The sequence below is a fragment of the Ochotona princeps genome, chromosome 20, assembly GCF_030435755.1.
Source record: "Ochotona princeps isolate mOchPri1 chromosome 20, mOchPri1.hap1, whole genome shotgun sequence".
In the NCBI taxonomy this organism is placed as follows: Eukaryota; Metazoa; Chordata; class Mammalia; order Lagomorpha; family Ochotonidae; genus Ochotona; species Ochotona princeps.
Window position 1 is genome coordinate 2,876,352 of NC_080851.1, and position 23,715 is coordinate 2,900,066.

A 23,715-nucleotide genomic window follows, 5' to 3' on the forward strand; every position below is an offset into this window, starting at 1 on the left:
TTGCGTGTGTGGGTCCCTGTTCACCCTGGGCTGTCTGTTTTGTTGGGAACACACTGAAGCTTTTCCACCATGATCTGCTCACGATGTGTCCCGGAAACCGCTCTGAAACACTTAAATACATGCCAGGAGAGATAAGCCCCCTATAGTCTGAGGCTGCTCATGTGGACATTAACAGAAGTTCATCATCGCTGTCGCTGTGGGGTGGAAACTGCTGACACTGATCTAAACCCGCCTGCTCAGCAGGATGTGCCTCTTGCCCACGTGCCAGGAGCTGCCCCCAGATCCGGGCAGGAACAGGAGCAGGGCGGGCCCGGTGCTGCCATGTCCCCTGGCGGTCCTGCACTTCTGGACAGAGCAGCAGTGGACTGGAATCCTTTGGGGGTTGGGTGCACAAGGCAGCCCTAGTTGCGGAGTCACTGTGAGGGCGTTGGCAGCTCTGTGGCTGGTGTTCAGAGCAGACGGGAACTGGTGTCCCCAGAGCCTTGCTTGCTCTGAGCTCTCCTACATCTAAGAAGCTTCCAGTCCTGCTGTCGAAGGTCGGTGAGCTCAAATGCCAGTCCTGCCCATCAGGTCTGATTGGGACAGGGACAGCTCCTGCATGTGTGGACACCCATGGCCGTGCCAGCCACACTGCCCTGCCAGGACCCCGTGTCTGCAGCCTGCGGGGGGCCCTCTGCTCCCTGGAGTCTGGCTCTTGTAAGAGACTCCAGCCTTTAGCACCATGCTAGCCCCGAGTGTCTGGGGCTGGGGCGGCTGAAGCATGTTCATTCTTGTTCTCCTTTGGTCCGGTACAGCGATGGAGCCCTCTGGCCTGGGCTTGTCGTATCCTCAGCCTTGGCTACACCTGCGTCCCCTCGCACGCTGTCGGGCCGTGTGCAGGTTGTCGTGCCTAGGGTGTTGGCCACTGCTTTCTGCTTCTCAGGTCGGTTGTTGTGCACCTGTCTGTGATGGTCCTCCTGGGTCCTCCGCGTGTCGGCGGCGTGCCTCGTGCTCTGTCCCTTGTCACCTCTGACTTGGTTCGAGTTTTCTCTGCTTTAGTCTTTGCTGGTTCAGCTAAAGTCCGGCTAAGTTTGCTGATTTTGTTCATCTGTAAACTTTTAAAATTATTATTATTACTGTGTGCTGTAGGCGGAGGAACAGAGGTCTCTGTCTGATGTCCATAGCAGCTCAGGCCGGCCCAGGCCAGAGCCGAGAGCTGTGAGCTCAGCCCTCGGCCCCCCACATGGGTGAAGCTGTGATGTCTGCCTCTGGCCTTGCAGTAGCAGGGAGCCGGTGTCAGGAGCCGAGCTGGGATTTGAACCTAGGGACCCTGGTTTGGGACGTGGATATCCCTCTTGGCTTCTCAACTGCCAGGCTAAATGTCTACCCCTCGTTCGGTCTTTTCGTGAAGCAAGTCTTAATTTTCTGTCCCTGCTCTGATGTTGTCTCCTTCAGCGGGCCTTGGTCCCGGGTTATTCTGTTGTTCTGGTCTCCCCAGGTGTGACACACGTGGTTCGAGGTCCCTGTGTTTCGATGTAGGCAAGTGTTACTAGAAACTTCCCTCTCAGAACTGCTTTTGCTGCATCCTTAATATTTTGGTATGTTGTGCTTCCATTTTAATTTTTCTCAAGTGTTTAAAAAATTGTTTTAAAAAATTCATTTATTTTTTTATTTGGAACACACACACAGAAGTCTTCTATCCACTGGTTCATTCCCCAAATGGCCTCAATGGCCAAAGCTGTGCTCGTCTGAAGCCAGCAGCCAGGAGTTCCATCTGGGCCTCCCACATGGGTGCAGGGGCCCAAAGAGCTAGACCACCGCCCGCTGCCTTCCTAGGGCACTAGGAGGGAACTGGAGTGGCCGGGACTCCAGCCGGTGCCCGTGTGGGATGCCAGTGTGCAGGTGGAGGGTTAGCTTGCTACGCCTCGATGGGGTTTTTGAGTTTCACTGTGTTGAGAGTCATGTTGCTGGATTTTCAGGTCTGTGACCTTCCTGGGCCCCTGCTGTTACCGATGGCCTCTTGGCGCTGTGGCTTGAGCAGACAGGCCAGTGCCAGCTGTCCCGGACCTGTTGAGACTCATTCTGAAGCTGCTGTGAGGTCAGAGTGTGTCTGGGGTCCCCTGGCATCCCACGGAGCTCGAGTCCGTGATGGTGTCCTGGCCAGACTTAGCAGGTGGCCACAGACACGTGGGCTTCATAGGACTTCTTAGGCCATGGATCTGGCTCTTCTGTGGTTTCTCTTTGTTGCTTTAAAAATGTGGAAGCCAAGCCCAGCACGGCAGCTTAGTCCTCAACTTGCATGTTCCAGGATCCCATGTGGGTGCTGGTTCTAATCCCGGCAGCCCTGCTTCCGATCCAACTCCCTGCTTGTAGCTTGGGAAGCAGTCAAGGATGGCCCAAAGCCTTGGGACCCTGCTCCTGCGTGGGAGACCCAGAAGAGGCTTCGGATTGGCTCAGCTCTGGCTGTTACGGTCACTTCGGGAGTGAATCATCGGACAGAAGATCTTCCTCTCTGTCTCCTCCTCTCTGTATATCTGACTTTTTAAAAATCTTAAAAAAAAAAAAATGTAGAAGTCACCTTTGGTTCTCAGGTAGAGGGCAGTGCACCACTGCTGTGGACTGGGACAGAATGTTCCGGAAGGCCATTGTCTGTGGCTCTGGCCAGGGTGGCCTGCCGCGGAGCTGCCGCTGCCCTGTGGGTGGTGCTGTCGGTCGGAGATGGGGCTGTGCATAGCTGTGGTTTAGAACGATTCCTTTTCCAATGGAACTGCCTGGGATGTGGGCCTCATGCTGTGTGCTGGGGAGACCTGGGGGCGGGGGAGGCAAGGCCATGCCGTGGCTGGGAAGGGCCTTCATGCCTGTCTCAGTGGGTCACTGGGTCACGCGATGGCTGCAGTGCTCAGCCCTGTGTCTTCTGGCCTGATCGGCAGGTGGGAAATGCTGGTTGCCTTGCATGTGTCTGCCCCAGGGGCTCCCACAGGTTATCCCTGTTAGCAGCTGAGGGGCCGAGATCACACTGGTTCCTCCACAGCAGCTCTGGAATATGGGGTGGCAGAGGTGTGACCTGCACTGTGGAGTGTGCCCTTGCGGCCCCGGCTATGACAGCACTCCCTCCTGAGGTCCCAGGGACCCTGAGTTCTTCTGTCTTCTGCAGGGTGGCAGAGGCCGCATAGGAGTGGTCATCTCGTCCTACATGCACTTCACCCACGTCTCAGCCAGGTAGGACGGGGAGGGGCTGCCGGGGTCCACCAGGAGCCTTCCTGGATGCCAAGGCCTCAGCCGGCCCATGTCCTTGTCCCTGGGGCTCTGTGCCTAGACACTAACTTCTACTCCCTCTTCCTGGTGAGCAGGCTGCACATGGTGGGTGTGGGCCCCACGGAGGTGGAGAGCGGAGCTCGTTGGTGGAGTGGTGGCTGTCAGTGTTGTCAGGAGCCAAACCGAGCCGTCCTGCACCTACAGAGTCCCTGGGATCCCTGTGTGGGGTCTTCCTTCTCCCAGAGCCCTGCCTGCCGCCCTGCGGTGCACAGTGCTTTGGGAACTGGGCAGCTTGCCTGCAGTCTGCTGGCTGGGACCAGCTTAGAAAGAAATGCTGGGGACTTGAGAGGCTCCAGAGACCCCCTCAGCCAGATCCCACCGGCCCAGCACCGGAAGGCCACGGCAGCCCCCTGGTGTTAGACACCCTGCTCTTTCCCGAGCATAGAGCCCCTGCTCTGGAAGCCAGCTCAGAGAACAGCATGCTCTGTGGGCTTGCTGTTGGCACCCACCCCATGCCTTCAATGGGTGCTTTGTGAGGCCGGCGCCTCCCCGCCTGGAGCAGAGAGAGGCCCATTCACAGTGGCCGAGGTGCCCCGCCTCTGGTACCCATGGAGCGGGCTGTGCTCCCTGCCTGTGTTTTCTCTGGAAACAAAGTGGGCTGGTGCCGGCCGGGGAGGAAACCCAGGCTCCGAGAAACAGCCTGTACGTGCCTGACATGGCGCTTGGCTGCCCTGGTCCCCGTGAGCAGCCAAGGGGATGGCCAGGCCTCGTGTCTCCTGGCTGGCTCTGCCCTGGTGTTCCAGGAGCGCACAAGGAGCAGGGGCTTCAGGCACTCACCCGCCACCCTGCCGTCTGTGGTCAGTGTCACCCTGGCCACTGTCTCTCAGGAGGGGCCCATCCCTCCCCAGTCTCACCTTGTCCTAGGTGGCTCCCGGTGGCTTCTTGGTGCTGGTAAGGTGCTGCAAATCCAGCACACATGGATGTCACTTGTCTGGGTCTCTGGCAGCCTTTCTGCTGGTTGCCTCCAGTGCATCCCCCACTTTTAAGCTGGCCTCAAAGCTCACACACTTGTGTCCCCAAAAAGTAGCCACTGAGTGGCCTTGGTCACCAACTGCAGCGTGAGGCCATATGGGAAGAGGAGCACGCTGCAGCCACTCCGAACATGCGAGAGTTGATAGAGAAGGAGCCGGGACTGTTGGTGTGGTGGCTGTGCGTGCCACCAGAGTGTCCCAGGCTTGGGCATGCCTCTGCCTCGCTGGCCGGAAACGCAGCTGCCCTTGCCAATGGGGAATCCCCTGCTGTGGGGTCTGCTCCCCCGACAGCTTCCCTCTGCAGATGCGTCTGCCTGGTTAACGTACCTGCTTCTATATTCCATGATGTACACCCAAGTCAGAGTAGGAGACCCCCAGATAGGCACTGGGGCTTCCAGAAGGTTCTGTTAGATGTCACGAGTGAGTGTCATGCAGGGAGGGCAGCCTGCTACACTCACCCTGTGGAACTGACTGTTGTCCTGCAGCACTGGGGGGTCAACATCTTGCCCACCCTGCCTGCTCCCAGAAACTGCTCACGGGAGTCCAGAACCTGCCCTGCCCCAACCCCGTGGGCCTGAGGCTTGGGTCTACCACGTATCTCATTCAGAGCCCATTGCTGGTCCCTGGTTGGGAACCCGGAGTGGCCATGGGGCAGTTTGGGCATCGACAACCATAGCTCGCTGCCTGCTGGAGCCTCACGGAACCAGTTTTTCTCTGAGAACCAAGCTGTGGCACATCTGTGTGTCCTGCCTGTACGTGGATGTGGTGCCTGTGGCTCTGCAAGCTCGACCTGCAGGGGTGGCTAGTACAGTGGCCCAAATGGCGACTGCAGGGTGACGAAGCGTAAGACCTGGCAGCGCAGGTGCAGTGAGGATGTCCCTCAATGGCCCCTGGCGACCTCTGGACATGCAGCCTGGGCCACAGAGCCACGGGCCACATCCCACCAGGCTGACACACACTCTTTCACTCTCTCTGTCCCCTAGTGCTGACCAGGCCCTCGACAGGTTTGCCATGAAGAAGTTTTATGATGACAAAGTCGCAGCCCTCATCCAGCCGTCTCAGAAGCGGTATGTCGCCTTCCCCGGGGCCAGGGTGGACAGCAGATGGGACACGGAAGGGTCCCTGGTCGAGACCTGTCCCAGAGCATGTCCCGCAGGTCAGGGAAGATTCCAGAAAGTTCCTTTTACTCAGTTTGCTTTTACCTAATTTGAGCTGCTGAAACCGTGTACTGCTCCGAGCTGCTGCCGTGATGAGGGAGCTGGTCCTGTGTGTGCAGGTGTCTGGCCGTGGGACGGCTGGAGCGGGAGGCCCTGTGCTGGCCATACTCACTGTCTCCTGGTGGCTACTGGCCTGGGGGTCGGAGATGTGCTGAGGTGGCCCAGGCCTGGGGTTCGCTTGCTTAATTCCTCTCCTTGTGGAAAAGGTCTCAGCACTTTGGTGGAGACCGGGAGGCATATGGCAGGTGTGTGAGATGTGTTGCTGCTGCAGAAGCTGTGTGGCACAGCAGGTGCAGGGAGGGATAGGGCCAGGCGTGCGGGAAGGCGAGGCTGTGGACAGAGCTTGCATCCGTGTCGAGGCTGGGTCCATTCTGCAGCTCACACGTTGCCCTGGTGAGTTTGGGACAAGCTACGTGGTGTTAGGGGCAGCTGCAAAAGAGAGAACATTGCAAGACCAGGAGACCAGACAGCCTGCTTTGTTCTGGTTTTCACTACTTTGTTGGAGAGGGTAACGGAGGATAGGTCTCCCATGTGCCGGTTCACTCCCAGATGTCTGCAGGTGGCAGGCCTGAGCCTGGAGGCCGGGGCTCCATCCAGGTCCCTGAGTGGCAGGGACTCCGACACCTGCTGCTTCCCCGCTGTGTCGGCAGGGAGCTGGGGAGCAGAGTGGAGCCAGGAGGCAGGCTTTGCTGCGGCCCTGGGGGCCAGGGGTCTCAGGAGGCAGGCCCTGCTGCAGGTCGGGGGTCTGAGGAGGCAGGCCTGCTGTGGCTCGGGGGTCTCAGGAGGCAGGCCCTGCTGTGGGCTCGGGGGTCTCAGGAGGCAGGCCCTGCTGTGGCTCAGGGGTCTCAGACAGCAGCGGCTGTCCTTGCAGGTACGTGCAGTTCCTCAGCGGACTCCTGTCGGGCGCCGTGAAGATGAACACCTCACCCGTTTTCCTGCACTGTGTGGTCCTGCATGGCACCCCCAGCTTCGATGCCGGGGGAGGTGAGTGTCCCCAGGGCTCTGTCTAGTCCCTCCGTTTCAACAAGCTGTGTTCTCTGCTGTGGTAACCAGAAGCTGTCCCTTGGCCGCCTAGGTGTGGTGGGGCTCAGGGGTGCACAGAGCGTGTCAGCCTCAGAGGAGAGCTGGGGTCCCCGATCCATCCTGGCTCTCAGCCCCGTGTGTCAGCCATGCGTTCGGGAGTGGCAGCAGAGGGCTGTGTCCCCCTGTTCTGCCCGTGCTTGGTGCCATGACCCTGGCAGACAGGCCTGAGCACAGCACTGCCTTGGGGTCCTGTGTTCATGCCAGTGTGGCCTCACTGGGTTGCTGCTGCTCTGTGACGGGCAGCCGGCTTGCAGGAGGGCCTATGGCTCCCACAGGGGCAGGGCAGACCCCTGGGCCTTGGGCAGGCTGTGGGCTCCACTGCTCTCTGACCTTGCCCGCCCAGCCCCCGTGCCTTTTCTGACCGCGTCTTCCCCTCACCTTTCCTATCTTGCAGCCTGCCGGCCCTTTGTGAAGCTCTACCAGGCCATGCAGCCCGTGTATACGTCGGCCATCTAGTAAGTGTCACTTCCCGATAGCTGTAATGGCTGGGGCTGGACAAAGCTGGGGCCACGGGATTCATCCAGATCTCCCCCACGGGTGGCAGGGCCCGAATCGTGGGGGCCGTCAGCACGGTTACTCAGTCTGTGGGCAGGAAGCAAGTCGGGAACTGGAGCGTCCTGCCTGGCTGCTGAACTGCTAGGGCAGGCACGGTCCACCTCCTTGTTGCAGATAGATGGAGGGTCCCTGGGCTTTGGTTGTTTGCCTTGCTGTGTGGATGGGCACACATGCTGTTGGGGACCGAGGAAGGCTGACATTCTGTCCATGCAAGTGGCCCGTTGGACATTGGGTTGTGTGGGGTTTGCCTTGGACCCGCACCCCACCCCCTTTTGCAGGGGTCTCTGCCTGTGCAGGTCCCAGGGGAGACATAGTTGGCACAGCATGTGTTTGCAATGAGGCCTGATGCTGACTGTTCTTGTGTATCTCAAAGCAACGTGGGCCCAGAAAGCCCCAGCAAGATCTGCCTCCTGGTGGAACCGGCGCAGCTGCTGAAGGGGGACATCATGGTGAGTGTCCCGCGGCTGCGGTCTCTGTGTGCCCGGGAGTCGGGACTAGCAGCAATGTGATTCCCTGTGCCTGACACACCGTAGGAAGGAAGAGTGCAAAGCAGCCTTGAGGGCGTTGGCTCTCTGAGCGAAACTGTGGGAGGGACCCACCCTGGACTGCCCTGCGCTGTGGACTCATTTGAACTTGAACGTCCTTTCACCACCACACTGGCTCCCTGACCAGTTTGTAGGTCACAGTGTCAGCGTGACCAGGGGCCTCCCAGGGCACGGTTGGAGCTACACGTGCATATATGTGTATGAATATTGGTCATCAGTAGCCAGAGCCCAACACGTGTGTGTAGTCATTGCCGCATGGGGACTGTGGCTCGTAGAGACCAGCCGCGACCTGGTTGCCTGTTACCTGCCTGGCTTTAAAGTCATTCTTTCTGAAGAGCGGGACATGCTTTTCTGCCTGGCTCACTTTGCTCTGCTGCCCTGCCTGGGCAGACCCGCGGCTGCCAGTCCTCTTGTCTTTGTGGTGGCTGCTGTGTGACCTCCCTCCCTCCCCCCAGGCCCAGATCGCACCCTCCTTGATGAAGTGTAAGATGAAAGTGCCCCCCAGGGAAGGACTCCGCCACTGCCCTGACCCTGCTGGTCACTCTGTTGCCTGCTGCCGCTCTCATGAGTCCTCCGGGCCTTGCATAACAGTCAGATCTGCTTGAATGCTCAGCCAGTCTGCCCACTTTCTGTGGCTTTAGGTCAGGAATTTGAGTATGGGACCGTTAGACATCACGGTCAGCCCTGGGAGGTCATGGCTGTTGCTGGCCCCCTGGGAGGGAGCACTTTGGCCATGAGCCCAATAGTTCTGACACCTTCACACGAGTGATTCTAGCGCTTTCCGAGGGTGGAGTCGTGGCGGCCTGGTGAGACAGGTGTTAACGGGTGTCATGTCTGGGGTAGGATGCTCTAGAGTTGCTTTCTTGGCTTAGGTAACTTGGTGAAGGTTGGAGGTGAAGTGTGACTGTCTGCTCTGCCCCCCATGATGGCTGGTGCAGGGGATGAGAGCATGAGGGCAGGTGCTTCTGGGGCCCACCTCAGCTGAGCCTCCCGGGGTCTAGTCTGCTTATCCTCTTGCTGAGTCTTTGGCCTGTGAGCAGATTTCACTCTTTAAACACAGATCCCTGAGTGTCCTCTTGGCATGAGAATCCTGTAGGCCTGCCTGGTGGGCGCTTAAGGGGCAGCAGGGGTCACAGTGGGCCTGGAGCCCAGTCAGCTCCAACTGGAGTTCAGCTAAGAGTACACTTTCCTGCTACTATTGGGACTTCTGGGCCAAGGTCTCTGAATTGCTTCATCACTCTGCGAGGGTGTGCTGGCGCTTGCAGACCCTGCTACTGGGGTCCCTGCTCCCCCAGTGCCACACCTTCTGCATAGACCCTCACTGCCTCTGAGTGACAGGTGCAGGCTGCTGGTAGGCCTGTGGCCACCTGCAGTGCCAACACTCCATATGGGCAGTGCTTGGAGTCTCGGCTGTTTGGCTTCTATTCCAGCTTCGTGCTGGTGGTCTGGGAGAGCAGCAGAGGACAGCCCAAGTGCTTGGGCTCCTGCCCCCAGCTGGGGAGAAGCTCCTGGCTCCTGGCTTATGGCTCCTGGCTTATGGCTCCTGGCTTATGGCTCCTGGCTCATGGCTCATGGCTCCTGGCTCCTGGCTCCTGGCTGTGACTTGGCCCAGCACTGATTATTGCAGCCTTATGGGGAGTGAGCCAGCAGATGGAGGAGCTGTGTCTCCCAACTCCCTGTAACTCTGTGTTTCAAATAAATGCACATTAGTTACTCAGAAACCTTCAGTGCTTTGTTCTGGGATTCCAACATGGCGCTGCTTCATTGTCGGATAAAGGAAGCGTTCCGTGGGCCGCACAAGCTGCATGTGGCTCGCTCGTCCTCGCATGGGACACAAAGCTAGGTGAGAACAAGAGCTGAGGCATTAGCACCAAGCTCCTGCAGGCGAATTTGACTTTTTAAAGGTGTTTTTCTTTTTTGAGAGGCAGAGCATCAGAGAGGGAGAGAGGTCTTCCTTCTGCTGGTTCACTCCCCAAGTGTCTTAACACAGCCAGGTCTCTGCCGGGCCAAAGCCAGGAGACAGAAATGCAATCTGGTCTCCCACATGGATGCTAGCCAAAGCGTTTGAGCTATCCTCTGCTGGTTCCCAGGGCAGTGGTAGGGAGTTGGATCCGAAGCAGAGTAGCTGGAGCTCAGACTTGTGCCTGTGTGGGTTGCCTGTGTCGTAGTGGTGATGTAGTGCCCTCCCCGCCACCCCGTCCCGATCACTCTCTGTGGGGATTAAAGTGGAGGAAGCCTGGCTTGGGAGTTGGGCCATCTGCTCGGCTTCTTCTGGTTTCTGGCCCAGACAGCAGTCTCACCCTCCCTGGTTTCGGACTTTGATGGCTGAGACCCAGCTGGCTAGCTTAGTCCTAAGCTGTGACCTCCAGCAGTGGGCTCCTGTAGGCTTTATGTTAGATAAAGTGTCCAGCCCCCTCCTCCTCAGGCCTGTGCCCCGTCCCCCTGGCAGTGGCTCAGCCCTTGTGCCATGCCTCTCCCCAGGTGAAATGCTACCACAAGAAGCACCACACGGCCACACGCGACACCGTCTTCCGCCTGCAGTTCCACACGGGGGCCGTGCAGGGTTACCGGCTTCTGTTTGTAAAGGAGGAGCTGGATGGCGCCTGCACAGGTGAGGAGGCCCTGCCTACTTCATGGGCCCCTCCCCCGGATGATGCTAGGCTTGGGGACACCCATGCCGGGATCCTCCAAGGGAAAATCACCCAGATCCATGGCCCATACTGGGCACCAGGCAGGGCGGGACCTGCAGATGGTCCCTTGCTCTGGGCTCTGTCACTGTCACAGGTGCTCACAGGCAGCTTCTTTTCTCAGATGACCGTTTCCCTGGCTACGGGAAGGTGGAGTTGGTGTTTTCAGCCTCACCTGAGAAGATGCAAGGTGGGTGCTCGCCCAGGCGGGGTGGGCCCTGGTGTGCGCTGGCCCAGGCAGGGTGGGCCCAGGCGAGGTGGGCCCCGGTGGGCGCTGGCCCAGGCAGGGTGGGTCCAGGCGAGGTGGGCCCCGGTGGGCGTTGGCCCAGGCAGGGTGGGCCCAGGCGGGGTGGGCCCCGGTGGGCTCTGGCCCAGGCGGGGTGGGCCCCGGCGAGGTGGGCCCCGGTGGGCGCTGGCCCAGGCTGGGTGGGCCCAGGCGGGGTGGGCCCAGGCGAGGTGGGCCCCGGTGGGCGCTGGCCCAGGCGGGCGTTGGCCCAGGCGAGGTGGGCCCCGGTGGACGCTGGCCCAGGCGGGGTGGGCCCAGGCGAGGTGGGCCCCGGTGGGCGCTGGCCCAGGCGGGGTGGGCCCAGGCGAGGTGGGCCCCGGTGGGCGCTGGCCCAGGCGGGATGGGCCCAGGCGGGGTGGGCCCCGGTGGGTGCTCGCCCAGGCGGGGTGGGCACCAGTGGGCACTGGCCCAGGCGGGGTGGGCCCCGGTGGGCGCTGGCCCAGGCGGGGTGGGCCCAGGCGGGGTGGGCCCCGGTGGGTGCTCGCCCAGGCGGGGTGGGCACCGGTGGGCACTGGCCCAGGCGGGGTGGGCCCCGGTGGGCGCTGGCCCAGGCGGAGTGGGCACCGGTGGGCACTGGCCCAGGTGGGGTAAGACCTCCAGGCTCCCATATAGTCTCTCATCTTTGCACATAGCTTGTAATTGAGGTCTTAAGCTTGGCAGGGTGGACGCTGGGCAGAGGTGCTATGGAGACTCAAAGTGCCTCTGTCCTGCTGTGACTGACGCCAGAGCCGGTGGGCAGAGATGCTCATGGCACTGACTGGCATGCCCCTGTGTCCTCACAGGGTCTGAGCATCTGCACAGTGACCACGGAGTGACCGTGGACTACAACACGACCGACCCACTGATCCGCTGGGACTCATACGAGAACCTGAGCATGGACGGAGAAGGTGTGGTGGGTGTGGCTATGAGGGGAAGGGGGAGGAGGAAGCCAGCTGGGTCAGTTGCACTGTGGGCTGCACCCACGCAGGAGGCCCCCAGGGGACACACTGGTGGCTTTTGAAGGCATGCGTGAGAATTGGGCTTGGAGAACTTGGCGATCGGGGGGGTCATGGGGTGCGGGCTGGGCACGGCGTGCCGCGACTGGAGCAGGGTCACCAAGAGCCACTGCGCTGTGTCAGAGCCGTTCTGCACCTGGTCTGCTCCCTCTCTTGGAAGTTTTTTGGATTCTGTTGACTGATTGGTTATTTGATTGGCATACTGTAGGCTGACAGATGGAGACCTCTCTGCTGATTCATTGTCCAAATGGCAGCACCAGAGCCAGGCCCAAGACAGGTGCCCTGGGCTCCATCCATCTGGGTCTCGCGTGGGTGACAGACCCGAGTCCTCAGGTCATCTGCTGCCTTCCAGGGTGTGCATTAGTCAGAAGTGGCATCAGACACGCTACTGGGGACTCAGGTGGTGTCCTAAAGGCCATGGTGCCGGCTGTGGCCCTCAGGGTGGGAGAGAGAGTCGTGTCATTGTGCCACTCAGCTTTTTATGGCTGCGTCAGCAAGCCCAAGGCAGGCTGAATGAGTGGTTCTGGCCCAGGACTGTGGGTCCATGTCGGTTGTCAGGGGAGCTCCTGGGCTGTGCGGGGTGCGCTCGGTGAGGTGCAGAGCAGGTGCCTCTGCCTCCTTCCAAGGCCCCCAGACCCTGATGGCCCGCAGTGCTGCCCTTGTCACCCTGTGGCCATGTGGTCTCCATCTTCTGAGAACCTCAGCTCAGCCTGAGCTGCTCGGCGATGGTCACCTGCCAATCCCCCTGCCTGGTTCAGCCTGAGTGGAGAAGGTGCCGTGGTTGCTTGGTAGGGTGGGGGCATATAGATTTGGAGAAGAGCCTGGAAGCTCCCGGAGTGATCTGGGTGTCCATTCCCAAGGGTCAGCAAGACGTAAGGGCCCGGTGTTCCAGATGCTGCTGTCTCTGGCCATGCCTAGATGGCAGTCCTGGCCTGGAGCTCCCCACCCCTGCCCCCGCCTGCCTTTCCCAAGGAGGACCCGTGTATCCCTGGGGAGAATAGGGGGTCCGCGTCAGCCCCTTCAGGGAACCCCCTGCCCTGTCAGCTTCCCGCAGGCTAGAGCCCCTGCCTGTCACCATGAGCCCCTGCCTGTCAGGCAGAGCAGAGCCCTCGGCAGGGAGGAGGCGGTGAAGACCCCGTTTCCTTCCCAGCTCTGTTACAAGGTGGTGCCAGGGCGGCGCCCCTCTGCCCGTTGATGCCCACCAGCTTCTCCTTGTCGTGCGGGGTGCCCTGGGGGCTCCTGCTCCCCCACCGGACAGTGTGAGGCCCCTGGTTCAGCTGTGTGAATGTAACTCAGCTCATGTGTCTGGCAGTGTCTTTGAACATGCAGAGTTGTGGATCAGGAAAGAAAAAAGGAGAAATTGCCTGTCTCACCTGTGGCAGCCAAACACCTGCTGTTGGTTGTCGGGACGTGACGCCTGCGACTGTAGCCGACCTCGTGCTGGGGCGGTGGCCCAGGCCCCTCCCCTGCTCCAGCTCCTTGTACCCTGCATGCTGGGGTCTGGGGTGCATGTGTTGCAGATCAAGTTGTGCCACTGGAGGCTGGCAGCCCAGGCCCATGCATGGTCTCTGGCAGGGTGGGTCACTGGGAGTGTTTTCACCTGGACAGATGAGACCTTTGACACCAGGCGTGTGCATGCGCAGACACGTGCACAGCCGACACACACGCACACACACGGGATTTGTTTGTAGAGTGCATTGTGCTCACCCTGCGTGCAGGGTGGGGCGGGGACTGTCACTCCTGTGCCTGTTCCCACAGCAGCCTGGAGGACCAGGAGGCAGAGGTTGAAGACTGGCGAGACTGTTCCTTCCTGCACTGTCGCATTGCTCGGTTCAGTCTGCCGAGTGACCCGGATTGAAGGAGGAGCCTGGGGAACGCTGTTGGTCTCAGGAGACAGGGGAGGGTGTTCTGGTCCCGTCCAGGGGAGGTGGTTGTCGGGGCTCTGTCCGTATGAGGGCCCGCGGGTCGGGTGGGCACCAGTCCCGGGGAGTTGTCTTGCACGTGTGTTGGCATCGCTGAGCGTCTGCAGGGCAGCGCCTGTACACGAGGGCCCTGTGCCCAGGCGTGTTGTGCTCCGAACGCGTGTGGGGCTGGGCTGTCTTCGCCAGCTTCTGTGTCTGGTTCTGGCCACCTAGGTCAGCAGGTGCGGCCTGCCGTGAGCATCCTTAGCTCAGGGTGTTTGCCTCTGCCATTTCGTGCTGCTTCTGAAAGTTCCATGTCGCTTTTTTTGTTTGTTTTAATGAATTCATTTCTTTTTTTTTAAAGATTTATTTATTTTTATTACAATGTCAGATACACAGAGAGGAGGAGAGACAGAGAGGAAGGTCTTCTGTCTGATGATTCACTCCCCAAGTGAGCGCAACGGCCGGTTCTGTGCCGATCCGGAGCCAGGAGCCAGGAACTTCCTCCAGGTCTCCCACACGGGTGCAGGGTCCCAAGGTTTGGGGCCGTCCTCGACTGCTTTCCCAGGCCACAAGCAGGGAGCTGGATGGGAAGTGGAGCTGCCAGGATTAGAATCGGCGCCCATATGGGATCCCGGTGTGTGCAAGGCAAGGACTTTAGCCGTAAGGCCACCACGCTGGACCCAAATGAATTCATTTCTAAGACAGTGTTTTAGAGAGAAACAACTGTGGCAGGGAGGGAGTTCTCCCATCCATCCTTTCACTCCCCAGGCAGCCTCAGCGTGAGCCCTTGGCCTGGGTCTCCCACCGGGAGTCCCTTGGGTGTCTCCTGATTGCTTTCCCAGATCCTCAGCAGATCCATAGGAGAGCGCTCTGTGTCTGAGACGTGAATCCTCACAGCCGGAGCAGGAGCAAGCGGAGGCTGGCTGGGCTGGGCACCTGCAGCGGTGTCGTCCAGCTCAGCTGTTGTCCCTACAGGAGTTGCTGATGGGCAGACCCGCTCCCTGGAGCCCTGTCCATGGACAGCCATGTCCCGGGCTGTGTCTGGGGTGCGCTGCTGGATGAGGCCGTGGGCTCACCCCAGAGGCTCTGGCCTACTTCCAGCCTACTGGCCTCCTCTGGCCATGCCTTCTGGTGGGGGGGCTCCTAGGAGGAACAGTGCCAGGGTATGAGTCATTAGGACCTTTGCTGCAGCCTTGGGCGCCCTCACCCCTGTGGAGCAGCAGCCCTAACAGAGAGGCCCTTATCTGGGAGCATTTGACCTCCCTCTGGGACTGGTCCTGGGTGTCGTGCCATGCCCAGGGGGCGCTGGCTTCAGCCACTTGGACTGGCTGTCAGGTTCTTTGCTGGGAGATGGAACTGACCCCTGCCAGCTGTACCTGCAGCCCAGGGCTTCCCTGCCGATGAAAGGCTCTGCAGAAGCTGGGGGCTCCGAGGGTCAGAGATGCCTGTCTGCTGGAAAAGCAGAAGCTTCCAGGCTGGCATGAGCACTGCTCAGTCCACGCTGAGGGGCAGGCCTCTGGAGCCCCCTCATGGAGTGCAGTGTGGCAGATTTGGAGGTGTGGGGCATGTGTGTAGCCATGCCTGGCAGTCGGAGACATGGGCTGTGTGCGTGGCGCGGCCTGGCAGTGTAGGCAGATGGCCCTGAGAGGGAGGCGCCACAGGGAGGTTTCCCAGCACTGTACAGGGTAGTACCAGCTCCCATGACCATGCCCAGGGCTCCTGGGACAAGGCCAGAGTGGTCAGGGACTCTCCCAGGAGCCCTGTCCCCGCCTCCTTGGAAGCCCACAGAGTTCAAATTTCACTAAACCTGCTGCACCAGGCTCCGCCTCCGTGTTTACATTGCACCAGCCTGTTTGTTGGAACCAAAGTCCCTGAGTCAAAAGCACAGAGCTTTTCATCTCCTGTGCCCTGTGAGGGTGGCGGCATGCCCTCCCGGCTCCTGGGTGTAATGGTGACAGAGTGGCCCGACTGGCGTGCGTCTTGGAAGGTGAGTGGGGAGCGGGTGGGCGATGTGCAAGCGTATGTCTGCTGGACACCCACAGCCTCTGTCTGGGACTCTGGAGGGGTGCATAAGCAGCTGCTGGAAGGCACGGGGTCGAGGGTAAGGCACGAATGGTGCTTCGGCTGCAGCCTGGACCAGGCTGGCCCTGGTAGGCACCAAAGCCAGAGGAGGCTGATAATTTGTCTCCATGGGTGCAGGCCCTAGGTGAGCTGGTGTGGGGCGTGGGGACTGCCTGTTTGCCTGGGCTGGAGCTGTGTGGGTCAGGAAGCGGCCAGCACTGGCGCCAGGGTGCCCTGGCCCGCCTCGGGGTGTGAGTGTATGTGTGTGTACCGTGGAGCGCAGTGGCTGCTAGCCACCCGCCTGTCACTGGCTGGGAAGCCCAGCATGGCTTTAATCACCGCATTCCTGAGCCTCACCCAGGAATCCTGCCCTCCCAGGGTGGTGTGTGGCTGGAAGGGTGGGCGTGTCTGTTGGGAAGGGCGGCCCCCCGGCCCGGCTCCAAGAATGCACAGCCTGCTGCTTTTGGAGGCCTGAGGCCTGAGCCCAGAGCTCAGCTGTGTGCCATGCTGAGGGGTTTTCCGGCATCCTTTCTGACTGGCCTTGCCTGGTGTCGTGTGTGCTACCTGATGGTGCCCCACCTACCCTGGGGGCTGTTTACACCTTGGGACCCTGGCTGGGAGCAGGGGCCCTGGCTGGGAGCAGGGCTACCCTAGGGAGGTGGAAATTTGTTTCCATCTTGGGGTTTCAGTGTTGAAAAGAGGAGGAGGCCACACGTTGAGTCATGGTTTTGTTTATTTGTTTTCATCTACTCGGAAAAACACAGAAAGAGAAAGTTCCAGCCACTGATTCACGCCCCAAATGCCTGGCATGCCCAGGCCGTGGAAGGCCAAGGCCAGGATCCTGGGACTGCATCCGGGTCTCCCAGGCAGTGGCCAGGGCTCAAGCACTTGGGCTGCCCTCCGTTGCCTCTTAGCAGGGAGCTGGGTGGGAATCAGGGCAGCTGGGACTTGGCTGTAGGTGTCCCACACGGGATGGTGGCAGTACGTAGGAGCAGTGCAGCCTGCAGCTCCACGGTGCCCATCAGGAGCGATCATCTTAGCTGTTGATTTTCTCTGAAGTGGAAAGCAGCGCTGTGCAGAACTGGCGGGGGGAGCACAGTGGCAAGCCTCCATTGCAGAAGTAGAGCAACCCTGTTCAGCTGGAAAGTGAAGGGGCTCCTTAAGAGTGTCCTCACGGCACAAGAGCGGGCAGTCTGCCTTGGGGTGGGCGAGCCCTCAGGCTGTCCTGGTGTGCCAGTCACCTGCAGCTCCCTGGGGACCCTGCCAGAGTCACTTGGCCCTCAGTGCTGGCTTGTGAACCCTGCCGATCCCTGTTCCTAGCTGTCATTCCCAGCCCTCTGCTACGTGCAGAGGGTGAGATTGGCTACCCTGTCCAGCAGGCCACACTGAGCACGAGGGTCCAGTGGCCAGTGGGCCGTGTTCCAGCAGTGTTGGGCAAGCCACCGGCTGCTGGACTGCCTGCAGCCCGGGCCCAGAGCTATGTGCGCTGGGAGCGTGCGGGTCCAGGAGAGAAGGCCTCTCACTGCAGGGATGTGCCCCAGGCTGCGTGGGCACCCTGCTCACAGTACTGCCACCGTGTCCGTGGGCACCATCCCTGCTCACCGTACTGCCACTGTGTCTGTGGGCACCATCCCTGCTCACAGCATTGCCACCGTGTCCGTGGGCACCATCCCTGCTCCTTAGTTCCTGGCCTGCACAGTCCAGTCTGCAGTGAGCATCCTGTGTCCCACTGGGCTGGTGAGCCTCCACAGAGGCTGTCATGCGTGGTCTTGGCTGCACAGTGACCGCCCTGCTGCCTCTCTGACTGTGCCTGGTCCTTGGCCTGGTCATACCTGGGAACTGGAGAAGGGCCGACCAGACAAGATTTTACTGGCTGTGAAGCCAGCTCGTGTGTACCGCAGGAAAGCTGGCTGCTCCAGGCTAGTGAGAAAACATCCACTCTGCTCTAGAGGGATCACCCGTGTGGTTCCAGAGCCCGAGGCCAGCGAGCAGGCACTGTGTGTGCTCGGTGTTAGATGCCACTGGGATGCTGCGATTGCCCAGCTCTGGACACAGCATGCCTCCTGGGAATCCTGGGAACTGTTCCCTGTATCACGTGGGGACAGTGAAGCATCGTGGCCCCGGTCACCGTGTTCTCTACAGAAGAGGGAGGGGTGAGGGCAAACCAGGACCCCTGCTCAGCCACAGGGAATAAGCTGTGCACCCTAGTCTGCGGCCGCACTGGGCAGGCCCCATGCCTAGCACTGGGCCAAGGCCCAAGGGTCTCCTGGAGAAAGCAGTCCCATCCCGTGAGGGACCTGAGGAGCAGAGAGGAGGACTGTGGGGTTGGGTGGGGGCTTCCCTGCTGGCCACACGCTTCTGCCTGCGGTCTGGGAAGCCAAGCAGCAGCAGGAAGTGCTTGGCCCAGGTGGCCCAGGTGCACAGCAGTAGGGTCACCACCAGGGGGCAGGCACGCACAGGCGAGTAGGCCGGCGCCAGGAACACAAAGCCCTGGGCTTGCAGGAGGCAGGTGGGGGGGAGAAGCGGCAAACAGCAGGTGGCGCGGCACCATTGACGGGCACCTGCTGCTTGCCAGGGCTGCCTTCTCATCCTCTGCCCTGGCCCTCCTGCCGCCTGCTCCCTGGGTGTCGGCTGACCTCCACAGACATGGCTTTGGTCTTCCTGGATCACAGAGCTCTGGGTCTGGTGAACTTTACTGCTTCTGCTCTGAGTCTGAGGACCAGCTGGGTGAGGGCATGAGGCCAGCCCTGCCCCATTCACACGCTGCTGGCCTGCTCTGGCCGCCTGGAGGGGATGGTTTGGAGGCCCAGGAGTCGGGACCTGGGGCCACAGGCACTTCTGCCTTCACTGTGGCCTGGTGTCATGTGGTCTGGTGGTCGGTGTGGCTCAGTTACACTGCCCAGCCCTCATGGTGGCCCTGGTCCCCTCGCACACATTCTGGCTCACATGGCCCTGCCTCCAGGAGACTCTGTTGAATATGCCGGGTTTCTGGCTCTGTGGGATCTGAAGCCTGGCCGAGATCATGCGTGGCTCCCTGGTCACAGCATGTGACTCACTGCCGCTCCCCGTGTGGGATCCCACAGGCGGATGTGAGGGTCAGCCCCCGGGTTCAGGGCCTCCATCTGCCTCCCGTCCTTGGGCAAGATGCTGTCGGGGTCCCAGGAGAGGCTGGGCTGGGAAGGGGCTGTGCCCCACCACACACTGTGTGTGCTCAGTATACTGCCGCCAGTTATCCCCTGGCACGGTGTGTGCTGTGCCTCCCACACCAGCCTGGCAGGCAGAGGGCTTGGCTGGCGTGTTGGCGTCTTCCAGCCTGGCCCTCCGTCCCCGATCCTGGATGTGGGCTGAGGGGTTGGCCATTCCTGCTGGGATCTCCCCAACCCCACATCATGTTCGACCCCCTGGAGCAGCTGTGACGGGACGGAAGCTGGGGCTCTCAAGGTGGCACCTGGCCACTCTCGGGACCCTGTCCCGACACGGCTGGCATCCCTGTGTCATCCAGAGCTGCAGCCTCCAACCACAGCAGAGCCTCTGTCTGCAGAGTGGGGGTCTCGCTCAGGGCAGAGCCAAGCTGAGTACTTGCAGCTGGACTGGTGTGGAATGCTGGCAATTTCACAGGTCAGAGTCAGGCTGGGGAGGCTGGAGCCTGCTGCTGGGACACGCCTTGCCCTACCCATGGCCTGAGATTCATGGATGTGGGCCTCCGGTGGCAGCGCAGCGTGGGAGTCCTCAGGGTAGATGGATACATGTATTAACAGAATAGATACAAATACACACATAGATACATGCATGTATATATACAAATGGGCTAGAAGGACAGAACAGACCGGTGGGATCAGTAGGATAGATAAACAGCACGGACATAGTGGACAGGCAGGAGGGAGGACTTGGTCCCGGGAGGAACCCATGTCCCTCGTGCCGCTGGCTGGCCCTGAACACCCTGGTGGCAATGGGCGCTCTGTGTCCCTGCTGACTGCCTCTCTGCTGTGCCCGCAGTGCTGCACACCCAGGGCCCCGTGGATGGCAGTCTGTACGCCAAAGTGAGGAAGAAGAGTGCCTCAGACCCTGGCATCCCCAGCGGCACCCAGGCAGACGCGGCCACTGGCAGCCCAGACCATGGCGGACACACACTGTCCCTGAGCAGCGACTCGGGCCACTCCACGGCCTCCGTCAGGACCGACCGGACAGAGGAGCGGCCGGCCCCGGGCAGCAGCAGGGGCCTGAGCCCCCAGGAGAAGGCGGAGCTGGACCAGCTGCTCAGTGGCTTCGGCCTCGAGGACCCAGGGCACCCGCTGAAGGCCATGGCAGAGCCGCACGGCCCGCCCAGCGGCACGCGGCACGTGGTGCCAGCCCAGGTGCATGTGAACGGGGACAGCATGCTGAAGGAGACGGACATCCTGGACGACGAGATGCCGCAGCACGACCTGCACAGCGTGGACAGCCTGGGCACCCTGTCCTCCTCGGAAGGGCCGCCCTCCGCCCCGCTGGGCCCCTTCCCCTGCCACAAGAGCAGCCAGAACTCGCTCCTGTCTGACAGCTTCGGCAACCACGTGGGCGAGGAGCTGCCCTGCACGCTGGCCCCCGAGCTGGGCCTGGGCACGGTGGACAGCCTATACGAGCGGGAGCGGCTGTGCAGGGGCCAGGAGGCCAGGCAGCAGCAGCTGTCTCTGCGGAAGCCCTCGGTAGCAGCCCCAATGCAGGCCTACGGGCCTGAAGGCTACTCCACGCAGACGTGGGTGCGGCAGCAGCAGATGGTGGCTGCGCACCAGCACGGCTTCGCTCCTGCTGCAGATGGCCCCGGCCTCGGGCAGGCCCTGCCCAGTGTCCTGGTCATCCCCGCCTGTGGGGCTGGCCACAAAGTAACTGTCCAGAGGACCTCCTGCAGTGCAGGGCTGCCTCTGCGCGACGCCCAGCCGCTGGTGCCCGGCCAAGCCTTCCCGAGCAGAGGCACGGGGGACAGGGTCGTGAATGGAACCAGCCAGGAGCTGGCTGCCAGCCCCTCCCCGGGCTCCCCTACCCTGGACATAGACCAGTCCATTGAGCAGCTCAACCGGCTCATCCTGGAGCTGGACCCCACTTTCGAGCCCATCCCTACCCACATGAATGCCCTGGGCAGCCCAGCCAATGGCTCCGTGTGTGTGGACGGCGTGGGAGGCGCACTGCGGCCAAGCAGCAGGCTGCAAGGTAAGCCTCCATCCCTCAGGACACCTGCCCCTACGCTGGGAACCGAGCTGTCTGCAGAATAGTTGGGAGGACCAAGTCAGGGGGAGGGCAGGCCCTGTGCTCAGTAGGCACTGACCACACTATATAACCCATGGGGATCTTGGTGGGTCAGGCCTGTGTAGGGTCTGCTTATGAGTTAGGGCTCTGGGGGGGTTGGGATTAGCAGGTGCCTTGTGGATCAGGGCAGTGGATCAGCGTCAGGATGTATCAAGGATGCCAATGACACATTGTCAGGTGCAGGCTGGTTACTCGGTGTTGGGAGGTCCTGGCCAAGGTCTGGGGCATTGCTGGGGAGGTTCCCCGGGCTTCCCCACGATCAGAGGCCAGAGTGGGTATGTGTGAGGGACAGAGGTGCGAGCCTGGGAGGGAATGGGAGGGCTCTGGAGGAGACAGGCTCGTGCCTCCCCGCAGGGGGAGTGGCACGCCTGGCCCAGGACTACAGGAGCGTTTAGAGTGAGGACTCGGTGGAGCCGATTGCTGTCCAAGGCTCTGGTCTCTGACTGGGATGCCCAGAGGCCAAGGGGCCCAGAGGGAGGCGCAGGGAGGCTGCCACACAGGACCTCCCTGGAAGGAGTCGGGCCAGGCCAGGGCCTCTGCCGTGGGGCATCTGTGCCCTGGGAGCCTGTGTGCGATCAGAGGAGCCTGAGACTGTGGGTCAGCACGGCTGGTGCATGTGCTGCAGGTGGCAGCGGGTGGTACCTGCTGGTGCTGGGTGGAGGGGTGTGTGATTCCCTCAGCTGTCAGGGCTCCTGGGCCCTGGTCTGCGGTCCTTACAGTGGTGGGACTTCAGGGATGTCAGAAGAGAAGGTGTGAGCACGTTGGATCCACCTGGACGCAGCTGGGCGGCTGCCCTGTGGGTGTCTGGCCTCGGAGCCAGCCCCACCAGCACCCTGCAGGCACAAGGAGCAAGCGTAATGTTGCTGCTGGCCCAAGGAGGCTGGACGGGGGCAGTGGCCACTGGGTGGCCTGCTTGGCCAGCCTTGGGTTCATTGCTCTCGACTCAGTAGCGATCCCATTTAAGAATGTGACACTGGGGCCTGGTGAAGGGGACAGGACCTTCCTCCTCCTCGGCAGGTGGGGCTTTAAGTTCCTTTGGTCTAGGAATTTAAGGTTTATTTTTATTTTCATTTATTTGGAAGGCTGAATGAGTGAGAGAGGTTCTTCTGGGTCTCCCACATGGGTGGCAGGGGCCCAAGCACTTGGGTCATCTTCCACTGCTTTCCCAGGCACATTAGCAGAGAGCCAAGTAGGAAGCAGAGCAGCTGGGACTTGAGCTGGCACCCGTATGGGATGTTGGTGTGGCAGGCAGTCGCTTGATTGGCTGTGCCACAGCAGCAGCCCAGCCGGTGGTGATTGTGGGGATGGTGGTCATGGGGATGCTGAAGGTGGTGATGGTGGCAGTGGTGCTGAGGGGATCATGGGGGCCACAGTGACGTTGGTGATTGTAGGAACTGTCCCTTGCTGGTGCCTGCCTACCCTCACTCCACACAGCTCCTGCCCTTGTGCCGCGTAGAGCCCATGACTTAACTCTGTCCCTGGCTTGCAGCAGCTCAGTTAATGTTTGTAAACAGAGGGTGGGACAGGCAGCAGCAGGGCAGCCCCTCTGAAGAAGGGTGAGCCTCGCTGCTGGATGGCTCGGCCACCCAGGGTGGTCTTCTGGGAACCCTGGAGAGCTGGGACCTGGTGCTCTGCGTGTCCACACCGCTGTCCCACACCTCCATCCCTCCTCCCCCACTCCCCCAGTACATGTGGCTTGAATCCCAGGAGATTTCAGCCCATGACACTGAGTGACAGAGGCCCGGGGTCAAGCTGTGCAGTTGATGGCTGCCCACGCGTGGCAGGACGCCGGCCATTCTCTCTGTCCCTGGAGGGCTCCTGGTTGCATGCCTCTGTCCATGTTCCCCGTGCCCCTGCCTGCATCGGACAACAGCCCGGCGGGCACCTGTGTCCTTGCAGGAGGCACCGGGGGTGGCTGCTGGTGCTCACATCCTTCCTCACACAGGCGGTGCTCCCACTTGGTGCTGCCCTGGAGGATTCAGAGCATGGCAGGGCCCACGTGTCCTCGTGCCCAGTGATGGCAGAGGCCAACCACAGGCCCCCTGCTGGAGAGTCCATGGACTTCAGGCTCACGGGTGTGGGGACATGGAGGACAGGCAAAGCCACGTGACTCCAATGTGCTGGAGACACCCCTCCCACAGCAAGGCAGGGACGCATGGGGATGTCCGGTAGGAGCCTCACAGCTGGGTCCAGCTAGGCAGGGGAGAGGCAGGGTGGGAGCCCCAAGCAGAGGTGGGGAGAGAGGGCAGCATTGCAGATGCATTCAGTGCTTGGCACCCTGCACTGGATGGGCACACTGGGTACGGGGCTGACAGGTGCTGCTTGCACAGGCATAAGAATGGAGGAGAGCCTGGGGCCTGTGCGGGGCATGTGCAGGGCTGTGGCCTCTACTGTGTCTGTGGTCACTCCTCATGAGTAGAGGTGGTGGCGAGTGAAAGATCACTTGGCTTTTTTTATTAATTTATTGAAAAGGCAGAGTAACATCGCTCCCTTTGCTGATTCAGCCCACACCACCAAATAGCTGCACTGGCTAGCTGGGGCTGGTCCAGGCCAAAGCCAAGGCCATTTCCCCCATATGGCGGCAGGCCCAGGCGCTTGGGCGTCTGCTGCTGCATTCCCAGGAGCATTGGCAGGGAGCTGGATTGGAAGTGGAGCCGCCTGGACTGGACCTGCCCTTCTGATGTGGGATGCTGTTGTCCGAGGCAGCAGCTTGGCCACTGTGCCCTAAAGCTGTATCTTTTCCTTACGGCTGTGTGACATGCATGTAACGTAAAACGTAAAGTTCGTGTACAGTGGAGTACCATTAAGCACATTTATATTGTTGTGATCATCACACT

The 23,715-nt window shown here is 61.0% G+C and overlaps 1 protein-coding gene across 4 annotated transcripts in view; it reads left to right on the forward strand.

Moving 5' to 3' along the window:
• The window catches only part of TNS3 (tensin 3), a 130,319-nt gene that overhangs the window by 65,770 nt on the left and 40,834 nt on the right, over nt 1–23,715 (forward strand). For all 4 annotated transcript variants that reach the window (XM_058678365.1, XM_058678366.1, XM_058678368.1 and 1 more), the window contains 9 exons: nt 3,134–3,198; nt 5,249–5,332; nt 6,354–6,466; nt 6,960–7,020; nt 7,494–7,569; nt 10,147–10,276; nt 10,477–10,542; nt 11,421–11,525; nt 19,595–20,782. In XM_058678365.1, coding sequence (XP_058534348.1) covers nt 3,134–3,198; nt 5,249–5,332; nt 6,354–6,466; nt 6,960–7,020; nt 7,494–7,569; nt 10,147–10,276; nt 10,477–10,542; nt 11,421–11,525; nt 19,595–20,782 — 1,888 coding nt within the window. The remainder of the gene's footprint in view (nt 1–3,133; nt 3,199–5,248; nt 5,333–6,353; nt 6,467–6,959; nt 7,021–7,493; nt 7,570–10,146; nt 10,277–10,476; nt 10,543–11,420; nt 11,526–19,594; nt 20,783–23,715) is intronic.